This window comes from Colletotrichum truncatum (genome assembly GCF_014235925.2).
Source record: "Colletotrichum truncatum strain CMES1059 chromosome Unknown Contig_0001, whole genome shotgun sequence".
Classification (NCBI taxonomy): Eukaryota; Fungi; Ascomycota; class Sordariomycetes; order Glomerellales; family Glomerellaceae; genus Colletotrichum; species Colletotrichum truncatum.
This window is the reverse complement of record NW_027222398.1, coordinates 1,923,447-1,942,908: the sequence shown is the minus strand read 5'-3', so window position 1 is coordinate 1,942,908 and position 19,462 is coordinate 1,923,447. Positions and strand designations below refer to the sequence as shown.

Here is a 19,462-nt window from a genome sequence, read left to right as displayed (position 1 = left end):
CTTTCCTATATTAAGTTATCTTAGACTTCATCGTTTGTACTGGGTTGTGCCTGGAGCACCAGCTGAATCGCAAGACTCGGCGTTGCATTCTACTAAGTTCGCATTTTTAATTGAATACGCCTCGGCTGAGAAACTTCAAGATCCTTTATGTGTTCTTAATCATCCTACAAGATATTTTTCCCAAAAGAGGAGGCCTCTTGGAGGGGAGAGTCAAGATGCTTGAAACAGTTGCAGACAACTAGTAGAAGGAGTGTCCTGCAAGCTCCCAAATCCTCTGGAGTTCAGACAGCCAAACTCCAAACCTGCATCCCAGCCTTGAAACGAACGTCTAGGCTGCCGCGAACAGGCTTCTTTAAGGCTTCGATTACATATGTTAGTGCAATCTTGCTGATCCAGCTGGACCCAAGTCCCAGGAACCCATCCATCCCCCGTCACAAGCTGCGCCACACAAAGGCTTGCAGATGCTGACAGGTTCCGATATCTTGCCACCCCTGCCCCCCAACGTCGTGGGATGAACCTTTATTTGTCAATCACAGCATTTCAGCCGACATCGCCCTTGTGCTGGACCACCCTCGCACATTTACGGATTTCCTAAAGCGGTAGTTGAGCCAGCCTCACCACCACTAGCTACATGGGTAGGAGCAGCAACATCTACCCTTTTTCGTAAGTCATACAGACATCAGAATGCTAGTCGCCGGTAAATTTTAACGACAGACACTACATATTATACATTTACGACGTCATTTTGCTGGTTTCAAGTCTCCCTTAGCATGGTAAGCGGTGAGGATGTTATGACAAGTATTCGGCGCCTTTCGGCACTGCATGATACAGGCCAACCATACATTCATTTTGACATTTCTTCGTGTGTTCGGCCCGATGCAAGAGTCCAGGTGATTGCCGATGATCAAATTGCTGTTGCCTTGTCAAGTGGGTGTTCTTTGTAGCTAATGACAAGTCACCGTGTGACTAATTCGCTGTTGGGCTCTAGGAATGACGGATACTCGCGACGGAGAGAAATAGCGACGATGCACCTGCTGACAGTCATTAATCTACTTTTGATGTGTCGCCCCGAAACGTAGAAAGGTAACAAAGTGCTGGCGCGAAGGGAAAACCACCAATCCAGGCGGAGGTGAAATCTGACTCTTTGAAGAAGCAGAAACGTTTTTGCTCATGTATTAGGGTATCTCATTGCTAACCACCCATCCGTCGCCAAGGCAGTGTGGTCTCTAAGTTGTTTTGCCAAATAGCACTTTTTTTTCAGTGCTTCGTCCACCTTGCTCGTCTTCGTGCCCCTCAACCTTTTAGTAGTTGCCCCTCCTCAGCATGAGACGCTCGGCGTTAATTCCCATCTACCTTTGGTTCCTCTTAACCCAAAGAGCAACCTCCAGCGTACGTGCGAAGTTGTCCTCAAGCCAAAACAGCCAGTCTTAGCCGTACTTGCGGCTGCCACCCTTAAATCCCTTCTCCTCCTTCTTCGCCTTCTTGCCCTTGCCGATGAGTTCAAGGTGGCCAGCGCGCTCGCCAAGAAGCTTCTCCGTCTGCGTGACCAGGCCGGCCGCAAACTTCTTTTGCATCTTGTCTGCCGCCATGCCCTTCTTGGCCTTCTGAGGCTTCGCCACTCGCTGGGTATTCTTCTGCTTCTGTTGCTTCGGCTTGCCCGTCGGCGCAGGGCGGGCCGAAGACTTCAGACCTCCTTGGGCCATTTCGTTTGAATTATCTCTTTCGTAGGTTTGTGGGTAGGAAAGGTGGTCGTGCCTTTGGTTTCCTATGAGGGGCGTGTTCAAGAGACTGTCGCTTGTGGTGCTGGGCGGCGTTCGGCAATCGACCGGGCCGTAAGGTCGACTGATGGAATCAAGCAAGCGACTGCTCGATTTCTCCGCCTTTTACAGTCGTATCGCGAGCTAAGGGTTGTGTTGGCGCTCTTTAGACGGTTGAGCAAAGACGTCTAGACGTTCACTGTCGCTGGAAAGTTTGGAAGAAGGGCGCCGGCTGGGGGGGCGGCACATATCAGAGAAAATTTTAGTGGGGCTGAGCTTATCTTGGCCGCCGATAACCAACACTAACCCCACCTCTATGATCCATACGTACTCCAATCCCTGTACGAGCCTAGAATTCACAACTCATCCGTGATTCTATTTGGGATAATGTTTTTTTCTTGACAACATATTGCTCGAGAAGTTAGTTTCTTTAAAAAGTGATGATGTTTTTTTTAATGCTAGTGACTTGAAAATCCAACCAACCCTTGAGTTAACGATTTCCCCCTCAGAGCTGATTCACGCATCCACTAACTACTTTCGAGGTTTCTCCTGTGATTAATCATCACTTGAGAAACATCACTTGCTATTAGGTTGTACCTGTGCGGAAAGTTTTTAAGTTGCTGAAAATTTTATATTTGTGTCCATAATGAAGGCGAAGCCGTTTGGAACCTCCAGGTCATGTTACTCAAGAAATGCTCAGCATCAGCCTGGCCCACTGCGGCGACTCCTGCTACATGTGTTGTACCGGAGTATGGCTATCCTGAGTCCTTCCTCCGGTCCAATATAATATATCACGTGGAAGAGTAATGGGAAAGACATACCAGCCTTCTCTTGAAGCGTGGATTCCAATTGCAAAAACAAATTGCGTTGCTGCCAGTTTGGCTCCTTCAAACCCGTCGCCTGTCTAGACCATTGAGGTTATCCCCCAGTACCTACTTTCAGATATATTATACTGGTGTATTCTTTCCGTATTCTGTTCTTACCCTCGTAATCCAAACCCATCCCGGAACTTTGGACCCTGGGTCCCAAGATGGCCTCCACGATTAGAACAACACACTGCCAGCACTCTTTCAGTCATTAGCTCCACGACATCCATCTCGTTTGAATTCGTTACTTAGTAGAACAAATTCCGTACCCCTTGGGCATTCATTTCAACGCTTTCGGCTTAGGCTGTTGTGTTCATAGTCATGGCCGAATCTTTAACGCACGTCGCTTTCTTTGGCGTCACCGGGGGCGCAGTTTTCAACTGCCTAAAGCAAGCCCTTCTAGATGAAAGCATCCATTGCTACGTCCGTACGTTACAACATAGAGGCAGGTATGTGGATTATGACTGACGTTTCACTGGTATAGTTGTTCGAGACACAGACAAGTTGAAGAATTTGCTTCGCAATTCAATGGGAGACCCTCCGTACGCTTTCTCGCACCGGCTTTTAGTCGTTAAGGGCGACATCGTGGACATAGACGTTGTAGTCAGTACTTTGTTTCCAGCGCGACGGACCTGGGACCCCGTTGATGTCATTGTCTATGGTGTCAGCGGATTCAAACTTGACATCAACACTGAAGGAAACTCCATAACTGATGCCGAGATCTGTACGTATGGTGTCGATATTATCGAGGAAGCCACGCTCAAAGGATATGAATCATACCACTACGGTATTCCTTATCACTACCCTCGCTTTGTCGCCATCGGAACACTTGGGATTGGGGCAGCATTTAGGAACACCTCCAGCGCACAAATTGAAGCGCTCAAGCCAAGTTACGACTGGTTCATCGAATCGGGGGCATATGAAGACAAGATCTTGATGGAGGAAATTATATCTCATAGAGACTTCCAGGGCCTATTCAGAAACACTCTGATCGTGCGTCCTGGGTTTCTCACCAACAACGCACCATTTGGGCTCAACTCAATTCGCGTTGGTACTCGGAATATACCCCCTCTAGGATATACAATCAGCAGAGATAACCTCGGTTGTTGGCTGTACCAACATGGGATTTTAGGTAACATGACGGGAGTGATTCTTGTCACAGGTCCATGACAAGAGACTGATCGAGGGACTAGAAGCTTGGGGAGATGCTTTCGAGGAGGTTGGATTGACATCCGCTGGTTGTGTACGATGCGATTGTTGGATTTTGTAGAGCGCCTAGACGAATTATCTTGAGAAAAGCGTTAATAAACTATACTCTCAGCGCTCTATTGGCCTTCAGAGTGCTAACATTGTCTACGTCCGTTCTCAAGCGGTGACTTGGTTAGCCGCGAGGTATAACCACATCGTCACCCAGCCTACCTGTAATTGATGTTTCTTGCATACAATCAACAGGAGTTTGAATTGACTGAAATCCTATGAAGCACCCCATCGCTTCTTTTACGGTCCTATAATTGGTATGACAATGTTGTGGGCAATTTACCTCAACCTTGGAGGCGCGCAGTGACTTAGCATGCGCAGAAGCAGTCGCAAATGGAGGGGGCCAAATGTTGCAACACGCTCAAGCCCCTACTGATCATACTCAGGAGCGCTATTATCCTACCCAAGAGACTCGGCGAAGAGCAAATCATGCAAACATCCTTTGTTGGTAAGCGTCAGACCGTTGAATATCGACAGGTAAAATGAGGCAGGATTAGAAACAATTAAGCGTTATGAGGAAGGCCCTCATTTAAGATTGGCTTGAATAGCCGCTCAGGTAATGAACGAGTCACTCAGTTGAATGGCCGAATGCATCACATCGTGCACCAAGCAGACTTTTCATAAGGCGCGATATTCAACGACCGACTGGTTCCTGAGGCTAATTTCGCACGGCTATCTGGCAACTGATCGGCGTTTTGACTAGCGATCGTTTTCGAGATTCCGGAGCGGAGGGGGGAGACCTCCGCACAACAGCAAGACAGGGGTTTTGTATTAGCTCCCGTAAATTTCGACTTCTAGAAAGCCGTTTAGCCTTGCAGTTGTACGCTACCACTCAAGACTTGTCCAGTGGTGCTGGTGGCGTACCATCTAAACTGTGCGTGTGATTTCAGTGGCTTGCTCTCCTATCACTCGCCACCTTGTCCGCTCGACGCCAAAACCAGACTACAAGCTTCTAGGGTTGGTTTCCTCCAGCCGCTTCTGGCAACCAAATCTTTTAATATGACGGAACCTAACATCTTTCGCACCTTCAGTAAGGGTAGCGCCATGGCTTTTCGCCGAGAGGCTCTACCCTAGTGTAAGCACGAAATTATACTGGCCCATTCTAAGTTCTTGAAAATATACTATCCGGACATAGGAATTACACTTAGATGACTCGGAAGGCGCTAAAAACATTATGTCGCTCGTCTTGGAGTTGCCAACACCCTTTTTCCTCGTTGCAATGCAGATTCAAGCTGCCTTGCACTGACGAGCATCTGTGTGCGTCGCATGACACCTTATTTGAATGATCATGCTGTGTAGTTCACACCCAAGTTGAGATCTTGAAGCAATCTTTTGATAGTAGGCTCTAGCATTCGGTTACATCTGATGGCTGTAGATTCATGCTTCGCGTTTCTTGCCATGACTTCGAAAGGCTTCACATCATAAGTGCTCCAAAGTGTCGGGCAACAGCACTGCAAGGAATGCTGGAAGCTTAGACATTTAGGCGCTGCAATACCAATTAAAAATTAAGGGCTGGTCGCAAGGTGTCCATGCAGGACTTCCAAATATGCCTCGGTCGCTTCTCAACATCCTGCAATCAACTCTGGCCACACCCGTCTTGAAACTCTCACTTCCAATCCACCCTATTTATTTATTTTATTCGGTTAGGGACGGAGAAAAGTAGGAGTGGCATTTCTGCTTACTTTATGCCATGGTTCTCTGCCATGTCTGAGATCGGGTGCTTCAAAGTCCACGATTCGAGGTTGAGTGGGCGACGCCCAAGAAATGTCGTAGCATCGCAGCAAGGTTGTCAGCGCCTGGGTTATGATGATCATCGACACATTTTCTCCCGGGCACTGCTTGCTTTCACCTCCCAAACCTTCTTTTGTGCCCTTCTCCTCGACGTCGACGAGCTTGTTTTCTGCATTGAGCCATCTGCCCGGCATCCAGGAATCCGAGTGATGGAAACCGGCTGGGCTATGATACGGAAGGCTGGCTGAAAGGGTAGCCACTGACTCCTTTGAAGCGGTGTCTCGCTGAGCTTGTCGCGAGCACGCCATGTCCTTATAGTACCGTATCGTCTCTTTAATGCATGCCTGTAGGAGAACTGGGTGGTTGTCTCCGCTCCGAGCATCTCTCTTAACCGCGTTCATCATATCAGGGTGGCGCAAGAGCTACCGGACATCGTCAGCTTCAGGGACGTTGACATATTAGAACGTCACTTACGCAAGTGATGACCAAAGTTATGGCAGAAGCCGTGGAGCTTTGGGCAGCAAACATGATAGCTGCGTGGTGATGGTGGTAAAGATGCTTCAATTGTGCCGTGTTCTTTCCGTTCAGCATGTAAGTAACGTAGTCTTGCAGGTCACTCTCGATAGGGCCACCGGCGACTGCTGTAGCATCTCTGCGCATGAGTTTCTCCGTAAATATGTCTCTTATGCGTTCTACTGCCCGTTGAGCCCGCCAATCCGCCGAGTGAGGCAACCATTTGCGTAGTATGGAGGAACCGGATTTTTTCATGTCGGAGCTTAGCTCATGCAAAATTGCAAGCAGTTCGTCACTGGAATTGTAAAAGTCATCGCCCATCAAAGTCCTCACAACAGTCTTTTGCGTCAACTCAGCCACGCCTCTGGAGAGTTGGATTTTGTCCCGGGTCGTCCATTCTAGCGCGCACCGGTGGGTTTCTTCCACGGTACATTTGGCCGTATGTTCGTGCGCCGCGGTTCGATTAATGAACTGACCCAGAGACCCGACCATTGTTTCAATGTTTTCCATGTAACTCTGATCAATAATCTTGTTGAGGAAGACTCCCTGGTGTAGATTTGAGTCAGTGATCCCCCATTCCAGGAGCTGTCTCAAACTAGGTGAGGCGGCTTCAGGGGTAACGAGGGTGTGGTCAAGGCGACCATTGGGGGGGGGGGATAACCTGACCAATTACCCACTTATTTTGTGATTTGTGGGGCTACCCTGAGATCAGCTGACCATGGTCAGCTAGTTAGCTATGGTCAGGTTGAAATTCCTTAGCGCGGTTTGAAACCTCACCCTTGACATACTTTTTGTAAGAACATACGACATTTAAACGCTTCCAAATCCGTTCCGAATCGATTTACAATGGCTCTTCAATCGATTGAAAATCTCTTCCCTCGCCTAGAGGGAATAAGTCCTCTATTAGAACCTACTAGTCTTGATGCAGAAGCTGAAGAAGACTTAAATCTTTACTATCAACTACCAGCCCAGGCCCAGTCTGGCTTACCAGTAAATGAGGAGGTAGGGATATATAAGAACGACTTTGGAATTAGTTCTAAATCGATTCAGGATCAACTCGAAACCGATTCAGAAATACCTCCAACACTTGTTTCATCAGAGGCAACCCGTTCTGGGCATAATAGCCTCAGGGATGTTCATGTACTTGCTCAAAAAGTAATCTTTCTACCTACATTTATAGAATATCCAGAAACAAGTAAGAATGGAGTCCTTTATGTTATTAATATAAAGACTTTAAATAAGGAGGATATTAAATCGCCTTGGAGAATGGTAAACGAACTACTTTTGAATCGATCCGGGATCGATCCCGAACTACTTCAGAACTAATTACATCACAGATTCAGTACAACCATGCCCGGCAATTCCCACCAAAACGGACGACTTCAGCATTCCTTCAAAATGCTATTTGTTTACGTTCAACTTACACTTGTACAGGTGGAAAGGCATGCTCTTATTTCGATCAGAATCTTCCATGCTGGAAGCATCAGAAAGTTACCCCAGAAATCTTGCAAAGTATTGAAGCATTACGAACAGAGGTACTACAGTATGATCTCAAACGGAAAGCAGTTTCGTAAGCATTCAGAATCGATTCCGAACGGGTTCGGAACCCTTTTAGAAATAATATACTAATACTTATAAATAGATGGGCACAAGCACAGATAAAACGTTTCCAACAACATACCGCCTGCCGACCGTTTACAGAAAGATGTAGTCTTGAAGTAGTTAATACAGAGTATGGGGTAAGAAGCCTTTCTGAATGGATTGGGAATCAATTTGGAACTGATTCGGAATCACTTTAGTATATTCCAGGAACTTCCCAGATCACAGCCCGCTGCATCTGCTGGTCACAAAGTCTCCAAGGAGAAAACCATTATATTGGCTTTCCTCCAATCGAATTCCAGCTATATTTACCTCTAATCAAAACTATACTTCAAGGGGGAAGTATAGAAGAAAGCTCCCCTACTGATAGCTGTTATCTTTTTGCTAGCAATAAGAGGAGAATTACACGATGCGGTAAGTAAATTAGTATCGAATCGAATCCAAATGGGTTCCCAACTGATTCTGAATCAATCTAGACGCTAATCATATCGTTCCTGAAACAATTCTTCAAATTACGTGTTCAGTAAAATGGAACTTCTGGGTCCCGCTTGATCTAGAAGCTACCCCAGTTATTCTTCTAACTTCTCATGGGGTCCATTTACATCCACCACCACCACCAGTTAGAGCCCCAGCTGGTATTATATCTGGGCTGCAACAGGTAGTCCAGAAGATCAATCAACCTAGAACGGGGTTAAGTGAGAATCCTTTTAGAATCGTTTCCGAACCGATTCAGAACTAATCCAGTACTGATTCTAGATGCATTCCTACAATCTCGCGAACTTCAGGAATTCTGTGATACTTATAATAGCCAGACTATTACAAGCGTTCATCAAAGTCTAGCAAATACAGACTTCTTACGCTCAATTATCCGTAAACAAGAAGCAATTAGCTTTCCAGCAGGCTGTTCACGTCTAGCGATTTGGTATGAATACCAGTATGCTCAAACTAGGCGTCAAATTCGGGTATGAAGTGATTCTGAATCGGTTCTGAGCGGGTTCAATACTAATTTACTTATAGTATATTCAGTACTTTAATGATGACGGCAATACATACCTATGTATTGTATTTCATGCAGAGCAAGCTGAATTATGGAAGAAAGAGGCTTTTAATACTTTCCAGGTAGATACAAACTATAAACATCTAGCTGGAAAGGAGGAAGTTGAGGTTATTTGGGGATGGTATAATTCGATATCTTCGAAAGGTGCGTAATCGCTTCTAAATCGATTTAGAACGGATTCTTAACAGATTCCTAACTATTTTAGCAATTCCACTTATCCGAGTTTTTACCAATTCTGAAAGTACAGAAATGTATCAGCAGATGTATACAATTGTGTTTAAACTACTTTATAAGAAATTTGGATATAAAGTCAAGTGGAAACACCTTCATGGTAGGGGTCTACTAGGTATTACAGTTGATCAAGACCATAAAAACCTTATTGGTATGGGTTCTTAATAGTTTCTAAACCGATTCAGAACCGATTTATAACTAATTATCTAGGGTTTGGGAAATATCTATCTCTGGAATGTGACCCAGAGCATAGACCATGGGCATGGCAGGTTGAACGCTCTGTACGCTTCTGTTTAATTCATTTCCAACGAGGGATTGAGGCATACTGTACAGAAGACCGTAGCCCTGACTCTCTATGGAATCAAATGCGCAGCCTACTATTCTGCCGTTCCTCAGAAGACTACTTCGCTTTATGTCAGGCATTTGAGAGTAAGGATCAATTCTATATCGCTTCCGAATCGCTTCAGAATCACTTGGGAACTAATTTACTTAGCTGAACCTCAAATAAAAGCATGGGCTCAACATAAAGCCCGAAAAACAATTGCAGCTGGACTTAATCAGAACTGCTCTAAAATCCCCTTATCAGATTGGAGTCAATTCATACCTAATACAAATACTGTTGAGGTTTTACATGAAGCCTCATATACTTGGAGTAATCGGTATTTACCATTACTTACATGTATCCAGAAGTAAGTTTGGAATCCCTTCTGAATTGATTCGGAATTGGTTTGGAATGCGTTGAGAACTAATTCAAAAGTACTTAGATGTGCAGAATACGATCGCCATCTTTTAGAGCAGGATACAGTGTTTACAACACTAGGAATCCGGCTTTCCTGGAAAGATGTTTCTATTATTGGCCGTTATAATACAGCTGCAAGCCGTTTACGTAAGTTAAAAATACTTTAATATTTATTAATAATTATTTCTAAATTATTTTAGAACTTAAACGCCAACGCCAGAGGGAATCCCGTGAGCAACTAGATAATGAACGTGTTGAAAGGCTTTTATCAACCCGACTCTTTACGTCTAGTCCCTCAAGGGGTACTAATTCAAGAAGTCCATCCTCAATTCCGAATCGATCCCGAAGTCTTTCAGAAGCGATTCGGAATCGATCCCCTCGTCTTTCCCATGCTTCATCTTCTGGGGTTATTAGGTCAAATACTCTCCAAAGAACATCTATTTCTAACTTAAGAAACGAAATCAGACAGGGACAACAAGATGACTTTGACTTACAGAAGCAAAGTCTAGAATTAGAAGAAAAGCGATTAGAATTAGAAGCAAGAAAACTTCTAGTTGAAAAACAGAAGCTTGAACTACAAGAAAAGGAACTAGAGTTAGCAGAGCGGCGGAGAAGGTTAGGACTTTGATAGCATATAGGATAGGTAGAGAATCGATTCTAAATCATTTCTGTATTGATTTAGAAATGCTTTTTTTTAAAAAAAGCTTAAAAACCGAACGCCCCGGGTATCTATAAAGAATTGATTCTAAAGCGGTTCCAAATCGGTCCCGAAAGAAGTCCCAAACTGGTTCCAAACCGATCCTGAATTGATTCAGGCCTCATCTTCTTCATCATCCTCAAAGCGGGCCCAGACCTCACATTCCTGATCGCGAAGGGCGGGAGGACATTCTGAATCGATTCGTAATTAGTTCTGAACTGCTTCAAGACTGATTCTAAACTTACTGGCATTGCGGGCAGTGGTGCAGTGGGTGCACTTGCCCTTGGCAGGGAAGCCGGCGGCGCGACGCATTTCGGCGAAGTTGATCTGTTGCAGAATCGATTCAGAATGGGTTCCAAAAGGATTCCGGATCGATTGAGAATCACTTACCACAGTTTGGTTGCCCCGCTTGCGCGTGGGCACGGCAAGAAGGGGGGGAGGGGTCTGCGCCTTCCGTTTCTTGGAAGGAGTCTGCAGCTCGCTGTCATCGCGAGCGCCGATGGCGATGCCGTGGATGCGGTCGTAGAATTCTATTCATAATCAGTTTAGAACTAGTTCAGAATCGGTACAGAATCAGTTCAGAATCACTTACCAGCTGCATCATCGTTCTCCTCGACGGAGTTCGCGCCGGACTTGCGGCTCTTAACCTTGGCCGGGACCCCGTCGAGCTTGTGCTTCTTGATGTGGTTCTTGAGGTTCGACTCGCTCGAGAACCGCTCCGTCTAATCGATTCGAAATTAGTTCTGAACTGATCCGGAACTGATTCTGAATTACCTTGGTGCACGTGATGCTGCTGGATCTACCACCCCAGCGGCAGTAGAGTTCGCCAGGGGCGAGCTTGACTTCGCCAGCCTGAATCGATTCAGAACTGTTTCTGAATCGTTGTGGAATCGCTTCTGAATCACTTACCTCGTTGAACTCGAAGGGAGGAAGATCCTCCATGCGGTGGTTCTTGCCGCCCTGGAGAAGACCTTCTTTGTAGGTCTTGTAATCGTCCTGATTCTGAATCAGTTCTGAATCGATCCTAAACCGATTCCATTGTACTTACAGAATCCTTGTATGAAGGCATGATGTCGGATTTCTGAACTGATTCGGAAGTAATTAGGAATCGGTGCGCCAGGGGGGGGGGGGGGGGCGCATACGATTTGAAAGGGTTACGGAGGGAAAAGGAAGCGAATCAGAATAGAATAGGGATTTAAATATTAATATGGGGTATGCACCCTAATCAGTAGTGGGACGCAATCAGTAACTGGTCCGTGCACCTGACCGATTAAAAATTCCATGGTCAGGTGGACCCACTTCACCTCAATACAGCCAATCATAAAATTGGTCAGATAGACCCATAATTCATTTAAATAAGTGGGTAATTGGTCAGGTTATCCCCCCCCCCCAATGGTCGCCTTGACCACACCCTCGGGGTAACTCACCATTCCCTGCCCGAACGACAGTATTGTCTCGGACACGTTTAATGAGGCCTTTTTGAGCCCACTATCTCGAATCAAAACATCGCGTGCTGTTGGGGACCGGAGGGGGAGGTCATTGCTGCATCTTTGAAGTTTGCTGGTGAAGTATGCGGGTTTGAATGTATCCTCGCGAGTGTTGCTAAGAAAGGAGTGAAAACCATGTTTTTCGTGACCCGGTATTGTCACTGAATTGTGGTACCACAACAATAGCAGAAAAACTGCTAATAGAAGAAAAATGAACGCTAGCATCGCTCGAATCTGCAGGAGTAGGATAACAATGAGAGGTAATGACAGATGGATGTCCCTAAGGATTAAGCGGCAACCTTTCCCTGACAACGGCAGTAAGACGACAAAATGTGAACAAAGAAGGGACCATAAGGCTTTGCTGCAGGGTCGCATGATACTTATATTTACAAAGAGGCTGGTATTTTGAAACCAACAACGGAAGTCCGTCCAAGTTGGAACGATTGAGACAGAATTGTCTTGCGAATGTTGAGATCCATACTAAGGGTATTGGCGTGATAGATAAAGAACCATGTTTACGTATTTCAAGTGCAATATTTTTGAGACTCAAGTAGGAAGTCAAAGCGCTTGGCGGGTGGACATCGGAATGCCGCGTTGTGTAGGTGCCAGCTCGTTCCAACATTCATGCTTGGTAGGTGCGCTGTTATAATGACCTGAATGTGGCGGCAACTATAGATCAGATTGTGCGGCTCGCCCAATTGGCGTACGATATACACACAATGCGAGAGCCAAGAGGTGTACATTGAGAAGTCTCTAGTAAACATACAAATGTCATACAGTTGCCCATTCCTTGTTCAGAGAAGCAAGTCATGGGCGTCGCAGTCAGAATCACACAACAACTGTGACCTCCATTAATCTATCTGGATTTACCGTCCAGATTGCATAAGTATACATAAGAATTGCCTCATATATACGGCTCAAAGTTGATATTCCATGATTCTCCGTCTATTCACGGCTTCCCATCGACCTTAGCCTTGCTAACATCGGGATAGACGTCAAACCGCCTCTGTGTGTTGATAGGAATATTCCTCCTCGCCTCCTCGATCTTGATGTTGTCAAGCTCCCACGTAACCGTAGTCTCCTTCTCCTCCGCCTCAACCAGAACATTCGCCATTGGGTCAATGATCAAGCTGTGGCCCCAGGCGTGGTACGTTGCGTTCAAGTCCCTCGCGGGGCTGCACATGGCGACATAAATCTGGTTGTCCACCGCCCTGCCCTGACCTAGCAGGCGCCAGTGCATCGGCCCTGTGGTAAGGTTAAACGCGCCGGGGTACACCAGCGCGAAGCACCCCTTTCGCGCCGCAATCATGGCCAATTCGGGGAAGCGGATGTCGTAGCAGATGGCCACCGAGATGCGCCCGTACTCGGGTAGGTCTACAACAGTCACGCTGTCGCCAGGGCTCAGCACCTCGGACTCCTTGAACGTGATCTTACCCGGGATATCGATATCAAAGAGGTGCACCTTGCGGTGGGACCCCAGTAGCTCTCCCTTGGGCGAGAAGATAAGGCTCGTGTTGTAAAACTTGCCCGTATTCTCGTCCAACTCCGGGATAGAGCCGCCGATGAGGTACGCACCGCTCTCAGAGGCCATGGCTGACAGGGCGTGGAAGCTTGGAGACTGTTCTTTGGTGGGATGCGAAGGGAGTAGCGTCTCGGCGTACTTGGGGAAGTAGTCACAACCGTAGGGCGAGTTGAAGCACTCGGGCAGCACGACGATTTTTGCGCCCTGCGACGCGGCCTCAAGAACCTTAGACCGTGCATTGGCGAGGTTGACGGACTTATCGGCGCCGGATGCAAGTTGGATGCAGGCCAGCTTGACAGGCTGCTTCAGCACCGGAGAGGCGGCGGTTGCTGCTGTGGACATCTTGCGGAAGGGAATGAAACGTTGCGAGGACGGTTTAAAAGCAATGCTGGTTAGAGTGCAGAGGGTTTGGAAGGCAAGACGCATTGTTTTTTACAGTTGCCGATGGATGGGAGTGACGTTAGGAGGCTACGGCGGGTAATTGGGGATGGTGGGGGGGTTGGAGTTGCGAGGAGCTTAGTGGGGGCGATCACGGCGGGGTAGCAACGGTACGGCATCGCCATCGGAGCTCATCCTTGCCGACGGGCCGTTGCGTTACTGTGTAAGCACTGTACGTTCACAGGCAGATCTGGTGTCTATAGACAGTGTAATATTTATATGCACCGTGCAATTGTCCGATGCATCGGGAAATGATGTGATCGGGACCGTTTCGCGACATCGGCGTTGGCCCCGGATGGGTTGGAAAACCCGAGTGCTGGATGCCATAGGGCGTGGACTACATATCGTCATCTGCCTCAATTGGACATTCAACATTAATCACCGCGAGTACTCATGTTGCGTCGCCTCGGCATCTGTCTTGTGACCTGTCACTCAAACGTTTCGTAACTGACAGCAGTCGTTCACGATGATAGTGACTTCACAAATTCATCACTCTCAAGCGGCCTGTCTTTACTACCCAGTATTTGAATCGCTTTGATTTATCCTCCTCATGCTTCTATGCAGATGGCCAAAGACCATGTTGGTACAGGCGAAACGGAAGGGGCCGTTGTAGGCCAAATCTAGAGTCAGGACAAGCGCGCCTGAGTCACGCAAACAATGACGACAACCGCTTCATCTTCCTGCAAGTCAGCTTGAAGTACTCACACTTATTTGGCAGTGTACTCAATCACCAACACACTCGCAGTCACATAATGGGACGTCAGGGTGGTGGTAAAAACTTAAAGGTACCTAATTCATCTCATTTAGGCAAGTCAGGCTCGTCTTTAGACCCATGCTGGGAGCGTGGTCTCGACCAAATGTTAATTTTCAGTAGCTTCTCATTTCTTCTCCCAGGAACCAATCAAACAAACAATCCTTGCAAGTCTTGCCTTGAGCCCGCCACAAGTCAAATGATACCTGCCAGCTCAAATGTTGCTTTAGTCGCCCAAGAGCACAAGTCGGGACAGTGTTGGCTCTGGGAAAGGCCAAACAGGTCGCGGGAAACATGATATCCCACTTCGCCTGATGGTGTCGTCACAAAGCCATGATGCATAAGACACAACAAAGAGACATGCGCGAAAAAGATCACTGTTGCCTTGACAGCTGGTTTGTAAATATTTTTTTGAAATGTTTTGTCAAAATATCTTTCAAGTTTGAGTTGCGTGCTTGCTTCATCTTGTGCTCGTTCTTTCAAGCAGCATCGTCCACACGCACACACCACCCCTCTTATTTTCTTTCCTGTTCCAAACGTGGGGAAAAAGCTTGAAACAGAGCATTAGGTATCAATCCATCGCACGCATAACAGAGTCAGCTCGGCCTCTCCCATGCTTTCGTTTCGTCTCATATGAACCACCCTTCGCAACCTGATCCGTCTTTCCCCCGCGCCTCATCTGCCGTTAAATCTCCAAGCAAGGGCCATCCTCGGCACCCTACTCTCAGATCAGCTTCGGTTTGGCGCTGCCCGCCATCGGCCGTCGCATGGTGGCAATGATATGCAAAAAGCTGAAAATCCCCTTGCCTCATTTTGCAAAACTCTGTTCGAATAAACGCCTGCATATGGACAATAGATAACCGTAGAAATAGACACAAAGGAAGCGGAAGTAATGTACATCCAACTCGACATTCGACTTCTCGTTCAAGGCTCGCTTAGAGCCGATGCTGCGGCTGGGCTATACGCTCGTCATCGTTCGAGCGAAAAGAACAAATGTCGTAAATGGATGGCGCCGCCGTACGGAGCCAAGGCGGGTTTGAGGCCGAAAGGCCGCGGGTATCGATTAAGATTGGCGTGTTTAATGGGCGCCAATTGGTGAAGGTTGGTATAGTTTGAGGCCACGATGTGACCATAACATTGCAATGCCGGCCTTATAGTATCAGCTGCTTCAAGTTACGCTGGATGATCATGTCCTGGACTGAGCCCATAGTAATCTTGAGCAAATTCGTGTCGGTGGCGTTTGTAAAATGACCGTAGATCTCCTTCTCGGTGTTTCGGTTCAATGCGCGAAATTTGTCCAAAAAGTATTTGCTGGCAGCCTTCCAGTCGTCGGGAGGTCCATGGTAATCCGTGAAACCGTGTGATGTGATGGGATTGTTGGGCAGCTTCTCCTTGAAGAGATCCATCTTGTTGAGGAACAAAATCAGGGCGGACTTTGTGAACCAGTGGGAATTGGCGATAGACTCCCACAGCATTAGAGCCTCGTTCATTTGATTCTACAGCATCAAGGTTAGCCACGCCTCAAGATCGCGCATGGGAGCACCTACGCCATCCTTATCTTCAACCAAACACTGATCGTATCCACTAATGGCGACAAGAAAAAGCAAGCAATTCACATTCTCGAAGCAGTGAATCCACTTTTTCCGTTCTGAACGTTGGCCACCGACGTCGAACATACGGTACGTCAGCTGACCCAAGTCGAAAACTGTTTCGGTGATACCTGTTGTTCGTAGTCTCGAGCGCAGCAAATCCTGGTCTGTTGGCACGTAGTTTTCACTCCAAATGCGGTCCAAATCGTCACAAAAGCTAGTACGGTTAGCAGAAGGCTCGGGGTCCGATATAATTTACGCAAAGGGTTCCTACTATGCCAGGTTGTCATGCAGGGCAAACTCGTTACCCTTGGCAGTGGCCTGCTTGACGCCACCATCGACCCAAAGTTCTTTTATGGGTTGCAGATAGTCGCGCGGGAGGGGATCTGAAGCATTGATCTCGTGTTCCACCAAGATGTGTGCCATGTGTTTCTGTGAGAGACAAGATGTGTCAGCCCAGTCGTTCTTATATCAGGCGGACCGCCGCATATCGCAAGCTTATGGTGTGCAGTTGACCCTGTCTAGTGTTGCTTACCTCGTTTTCGGGGTTGCTGAACTCGATGCCCATCTCAGCCATGGCATCTTGAATCAGGCGAAAGGATTGAACAATATTGTTGAAGACGACGGGCTTCCATTCGAGCTTTTCGTTCTTGCTGAAGCCTTGGGCGTAGATCAACTTCATCTGTTTGAGCACGGTCGACTTTCCAGATTCTCCGGCACCTGGCAAAACACACGAGTCAGCGAATGGAGGGTATCACGAAACCAGAAGAGGCGAAGACATACCCAGGAGCAGGAGCTTGACTTCTTTGGACAAGCGCTTCTCATCTTGGCGGATCATGCGATCCAGATCCCGCGAGCGAGCGGCGCTCCCATCGTCCTTCTGTCGACTCCCGAAACACATCGTGTACCAATTCGAATTGATTCTGGAATCGATTTATGATGATGATAACAATAATAATAATAATAACAATATTAACAAACAGCCGAAGATCGTAAGGCGAGGGGGAAGAGGGAATGCTGGCCCTGCAGTGAAAGAAACGTGTTGGAAAGAGAACGCGAATCGGGCGTGTCGGACGGTAAGGCAGGAGTTGTCGAAGTAGATAGCGAAAGTCGAGAAGGGTTGGGGGTGGCGACCTGAGAAGGACGGTTTGGGAATATTTGCTTCAGAGACGAGAAGAGTTCTTGTTATTGTCTGAGGGCGTTTAATGTCAGGAAGATCAGACCAGAAGAAAGCAAAACCCCAAGACTGGCCAGTCCAGGCGCTGAAGAAGGTAGGACGGTTATTTCGGGTCGAGTCGAATCCTAAGCAGCGGTTGCGGCGGCGGAAGTCACCTGGGTTGAAGTCGATACCAAGGTTGACGTGACGGCGTAAGGAACGTCAGCGATTGAGGAATGGGTGGGCGAAGCTTTTGGAGGTTTTAGAAGACCCACGGCCAGTTTAGAAAAAGGCGCTAAAAACCTTCGGGGCGTTCGTAGTGGACGCCCTGTGGGTTGGGGGTTGGCTAATGTAATCCTGCAGCAGAGGAGTAGTAGCTCCTTTTTTTTTTCCTTTCCTTTCCTTCTCTCACTTTTCTGTGTTGGGTAACGAGGCCAATGGCGTGTCAGAGGAAAGACTAAATGTGCTAGCACAGGTATCTGAGAAAAGAAGATGGTGGCGAGTATGTAAGGAATGTACGTGGAGCGAGAAGAGCGAACAAGTCGGAGTGGACGCTCAGAATGGAGACTATGAAAGAAGAGGACGGGCTGGATGCGAGGAGGATGCACGAAAGCACGAAAGACATGAGGGAAAATGCGCACACGGGCGAATATGTCCCAGGTTGGATCACTTACTACTACAGACAGAGTATGGGTAATACTGTATGCGATGGGAGGAAACGAGGTGCCTTTCCTACCTTGCCCACCCTAGCTGCCTGGAAGTAGCTTGACTCTCCGAACAGGGTAGTCATGAAATGAAATGAATAAAAGGTAAGGATGGACTTGGTATGGGTTCTCACCACACACGACACTGCCGTTCTGAGAGAGATTCCAGTGAGGGACGGGGGGAGTGGGAAGTGGGAATCCACCATGGTGGACAAGGCACTCCACTATGCTGGACACATAACAGCGTCGGTGGACACCACAGAGAGGAGGAGCAGGAACCTGATGAACCTGAGGAACTTTCGCGACCGGGGTGACTAGCAGGACACAGTACGTAGTTCTTGCCTCAGCACAAAATGCAGCACTAAATCGAGGTACGTACAAATGCCCAGGGCTCTAGAGCAGAAAGAACAACGGCACCATGGTGGGGCGGCCCCTGACGTACCCGAGCGGTACCGTCGCTTGATTCGACGCGCTGCCTCAGCCTGCAGATGCCGCAGAAAACACTCCATCAAAGACTTGGCAGGTACTTCCGTGCTGTACTACCAAGGTTTCCTGCAACTTCCTTGCACTTGCATAAGCAAGTGACCCTTCCTCAGCTTGAGCTTCCCCTTCATCATGACCGCCCACCACACCCTTCCGCCAGAGGGTAGGGTGTTTGCTTTGCATTCTTCTAGCTTCGAACAATCAATTCCTTCCATTTGATGCGGGCTCTTTGGGTATCTGGCATACTCCATCCCCATTGGGGCGTCTCAAACCTATGTTATGCTGGCCAACACATCAAGTCATTCTGCCGGGTCCGTCTTCCAATTCAACTTCTGGTGACAAAGGCAAACATTCCAGATACCAATACCTACTTGTGTAACGCAGGCCTTGTTGACCTGTCTACCGCCTCAGCCGATGGGTCTGTCCAGCTGGGAAGAAAAGAAAAGGGGCAACTCTCCCCCCTCGCTACCAAGCATACTCTCCGGAACCCGCGGTGGAAACGTGCTTTGCAGGAAGCCCCTCCATCATCGTTCGACGCACATCCTCCCGGATGCACAATGCTGGGTCCGAGTGTCCCAGCAAGAGGGTTGCGACCTGCACACTGCCATGCCACATGGAGAACCGTTGATATGGCAAGGCATGGCGAACAAACAAATCATCCAGACAGCGCAAAAGCAAAGCGAAACAAGGACGCATTGAGCGGGGACTGGAGTCGACTCAGTGAAATCCAGCCCATCCAATCCGCCATAAGCGCTGTCTCATGGACTTCAACCTACTTTGATATGCTTCAAACTCAAAAAAAGATTGGACCCTCCGCACAGAACACACGCGCTCAACCACGGCATTCCCCCTCCTCCTGAACAATGACTACGTAGTACTGCTTGG

At 47.7% G+C, this 19,462-nt stretch overlaps 6 protein-coding genes across 6 annotated transcripts; 1 reads left to right on the top strand and 5 right to left on the bottom strand.

The window, feature by feature from the left end:
- Positions 1-1,427: 1,427 nt before the first annotated feature.
- On the bottom strand, positions 1,428-1,703 carry CTRU02_200480 (kinetochore protein; the record flags this gene model as incomplete). Its single annotated transcript, XM_036718487.1, has 1 exon — positions 1,428-1,703. The coding sequence occupies one exon, from the start codon at positions 1,701-1,703 to the stop codon at positions 1,428-1,430; it is 276 nt and encodes a 91-aa protein (XP_036589487.1).
- Positions 1,704-2,944: 1,241 nt separating this feature from the next.
- CTRU02_200479 (uncharacterized protein) lies at positions 2,945-3,793 on the top strand (the record flags this gene model as incomplete). Its single annotated transcript, XM_036718486.1, has 2 exons — positions 2,945-3,050; positions 3,108-3,793. 2 exons carry the CDS (start codon positions 2,945-2,947, stop codon positions 3,791-3,793), a joined length of 792 nt encoding a protein of 263 aa, XP_036589486.1.
- Positions 3,794-5,442: 1,649 nt separating this feature from the next.
- On the bottom strand, positions 5,443-6,634 carry CTRU02_200478 (uncharacterized protein; the record flags this gene model as incomplete). Its single annotated transcript, XM_036718485.2, has 3 exons — positions 5,443-5,502; positions 5,563-6,033; positions 6,086-6,634. The coding sequence occupies 3 exons, from the start codon at positions 6,632-6,634 to the stop codon at positions 5,443-5,445; spliced, it is 1,080 nt and encodes a 359-aa protein (XP_036589485.2).
- A 3,927-nt stretch (positions 6,635-10,561) lies between these two features.
- CTRU02_200477 (uncharacterized protein) lies at positions 10,562-11,516 on the bottom strand (the record flags this gene model as incomplete). The annotated part of the gene is made up of 7 exons (XM_070203698.1): positions 10,562-10,638; positions 10,693-10,774; positions 10,838-10,977; positions 11,040-11,169; positions 11,222-11,299; positions 11,357-11,443; positions 11,496-11,516. The coding sequence occupies 7 exons, from the start codon at positions 11,514-11,516 to the stop codon at positions 10,562-10,564; spliced, it is 615 nt and encodes a 204-aa protein (XP_070062280.1).
- A 1,367-nt stretch (positions 11,517-12,883) lies between these two features.
- On the bottom strand, positions 12,884-13,882 carry CTRU02_200476 (nitrilase family protein; the record flags this gene model as incomplete). The annotated part of the gene is made up of 1 exon (XM_036718482.1): positions 12,884-13,882. The coding sequence occupies one exon, from the start codon at positions 13,880-13,882 to the stop codon at positions 12,884-12,886; it is 999 nt and encodes a 332-aa protein (XP_036589482.1).
- Positions 13,883-15,796: 1,914 nt separating this feature from the next.
- On the bottom strand, positions 15,797-17,135 carry CTRU02_200475 (g protein alpha subunit; the record flags this gene model as incomplete). The annotated part of the gene is made up of 5 exons (XM_036718481.1): positions 15,797-16,141; positions 16,193-16,451; positions 16,509-16,666; positions 16,716-16,954; positions 17,018-17,135. The coding sequence occupies 5 exons, from the start codon at positions 17,133-17,135 to the stop codon at positions 15,797-15,799; spliced, it is 1,119 nt and encodes a 372-aa protein (XP_036589481.1).
- Between the last annotated feature and the right edge of the window lie 2,327 nt (positions 17,136-19,462).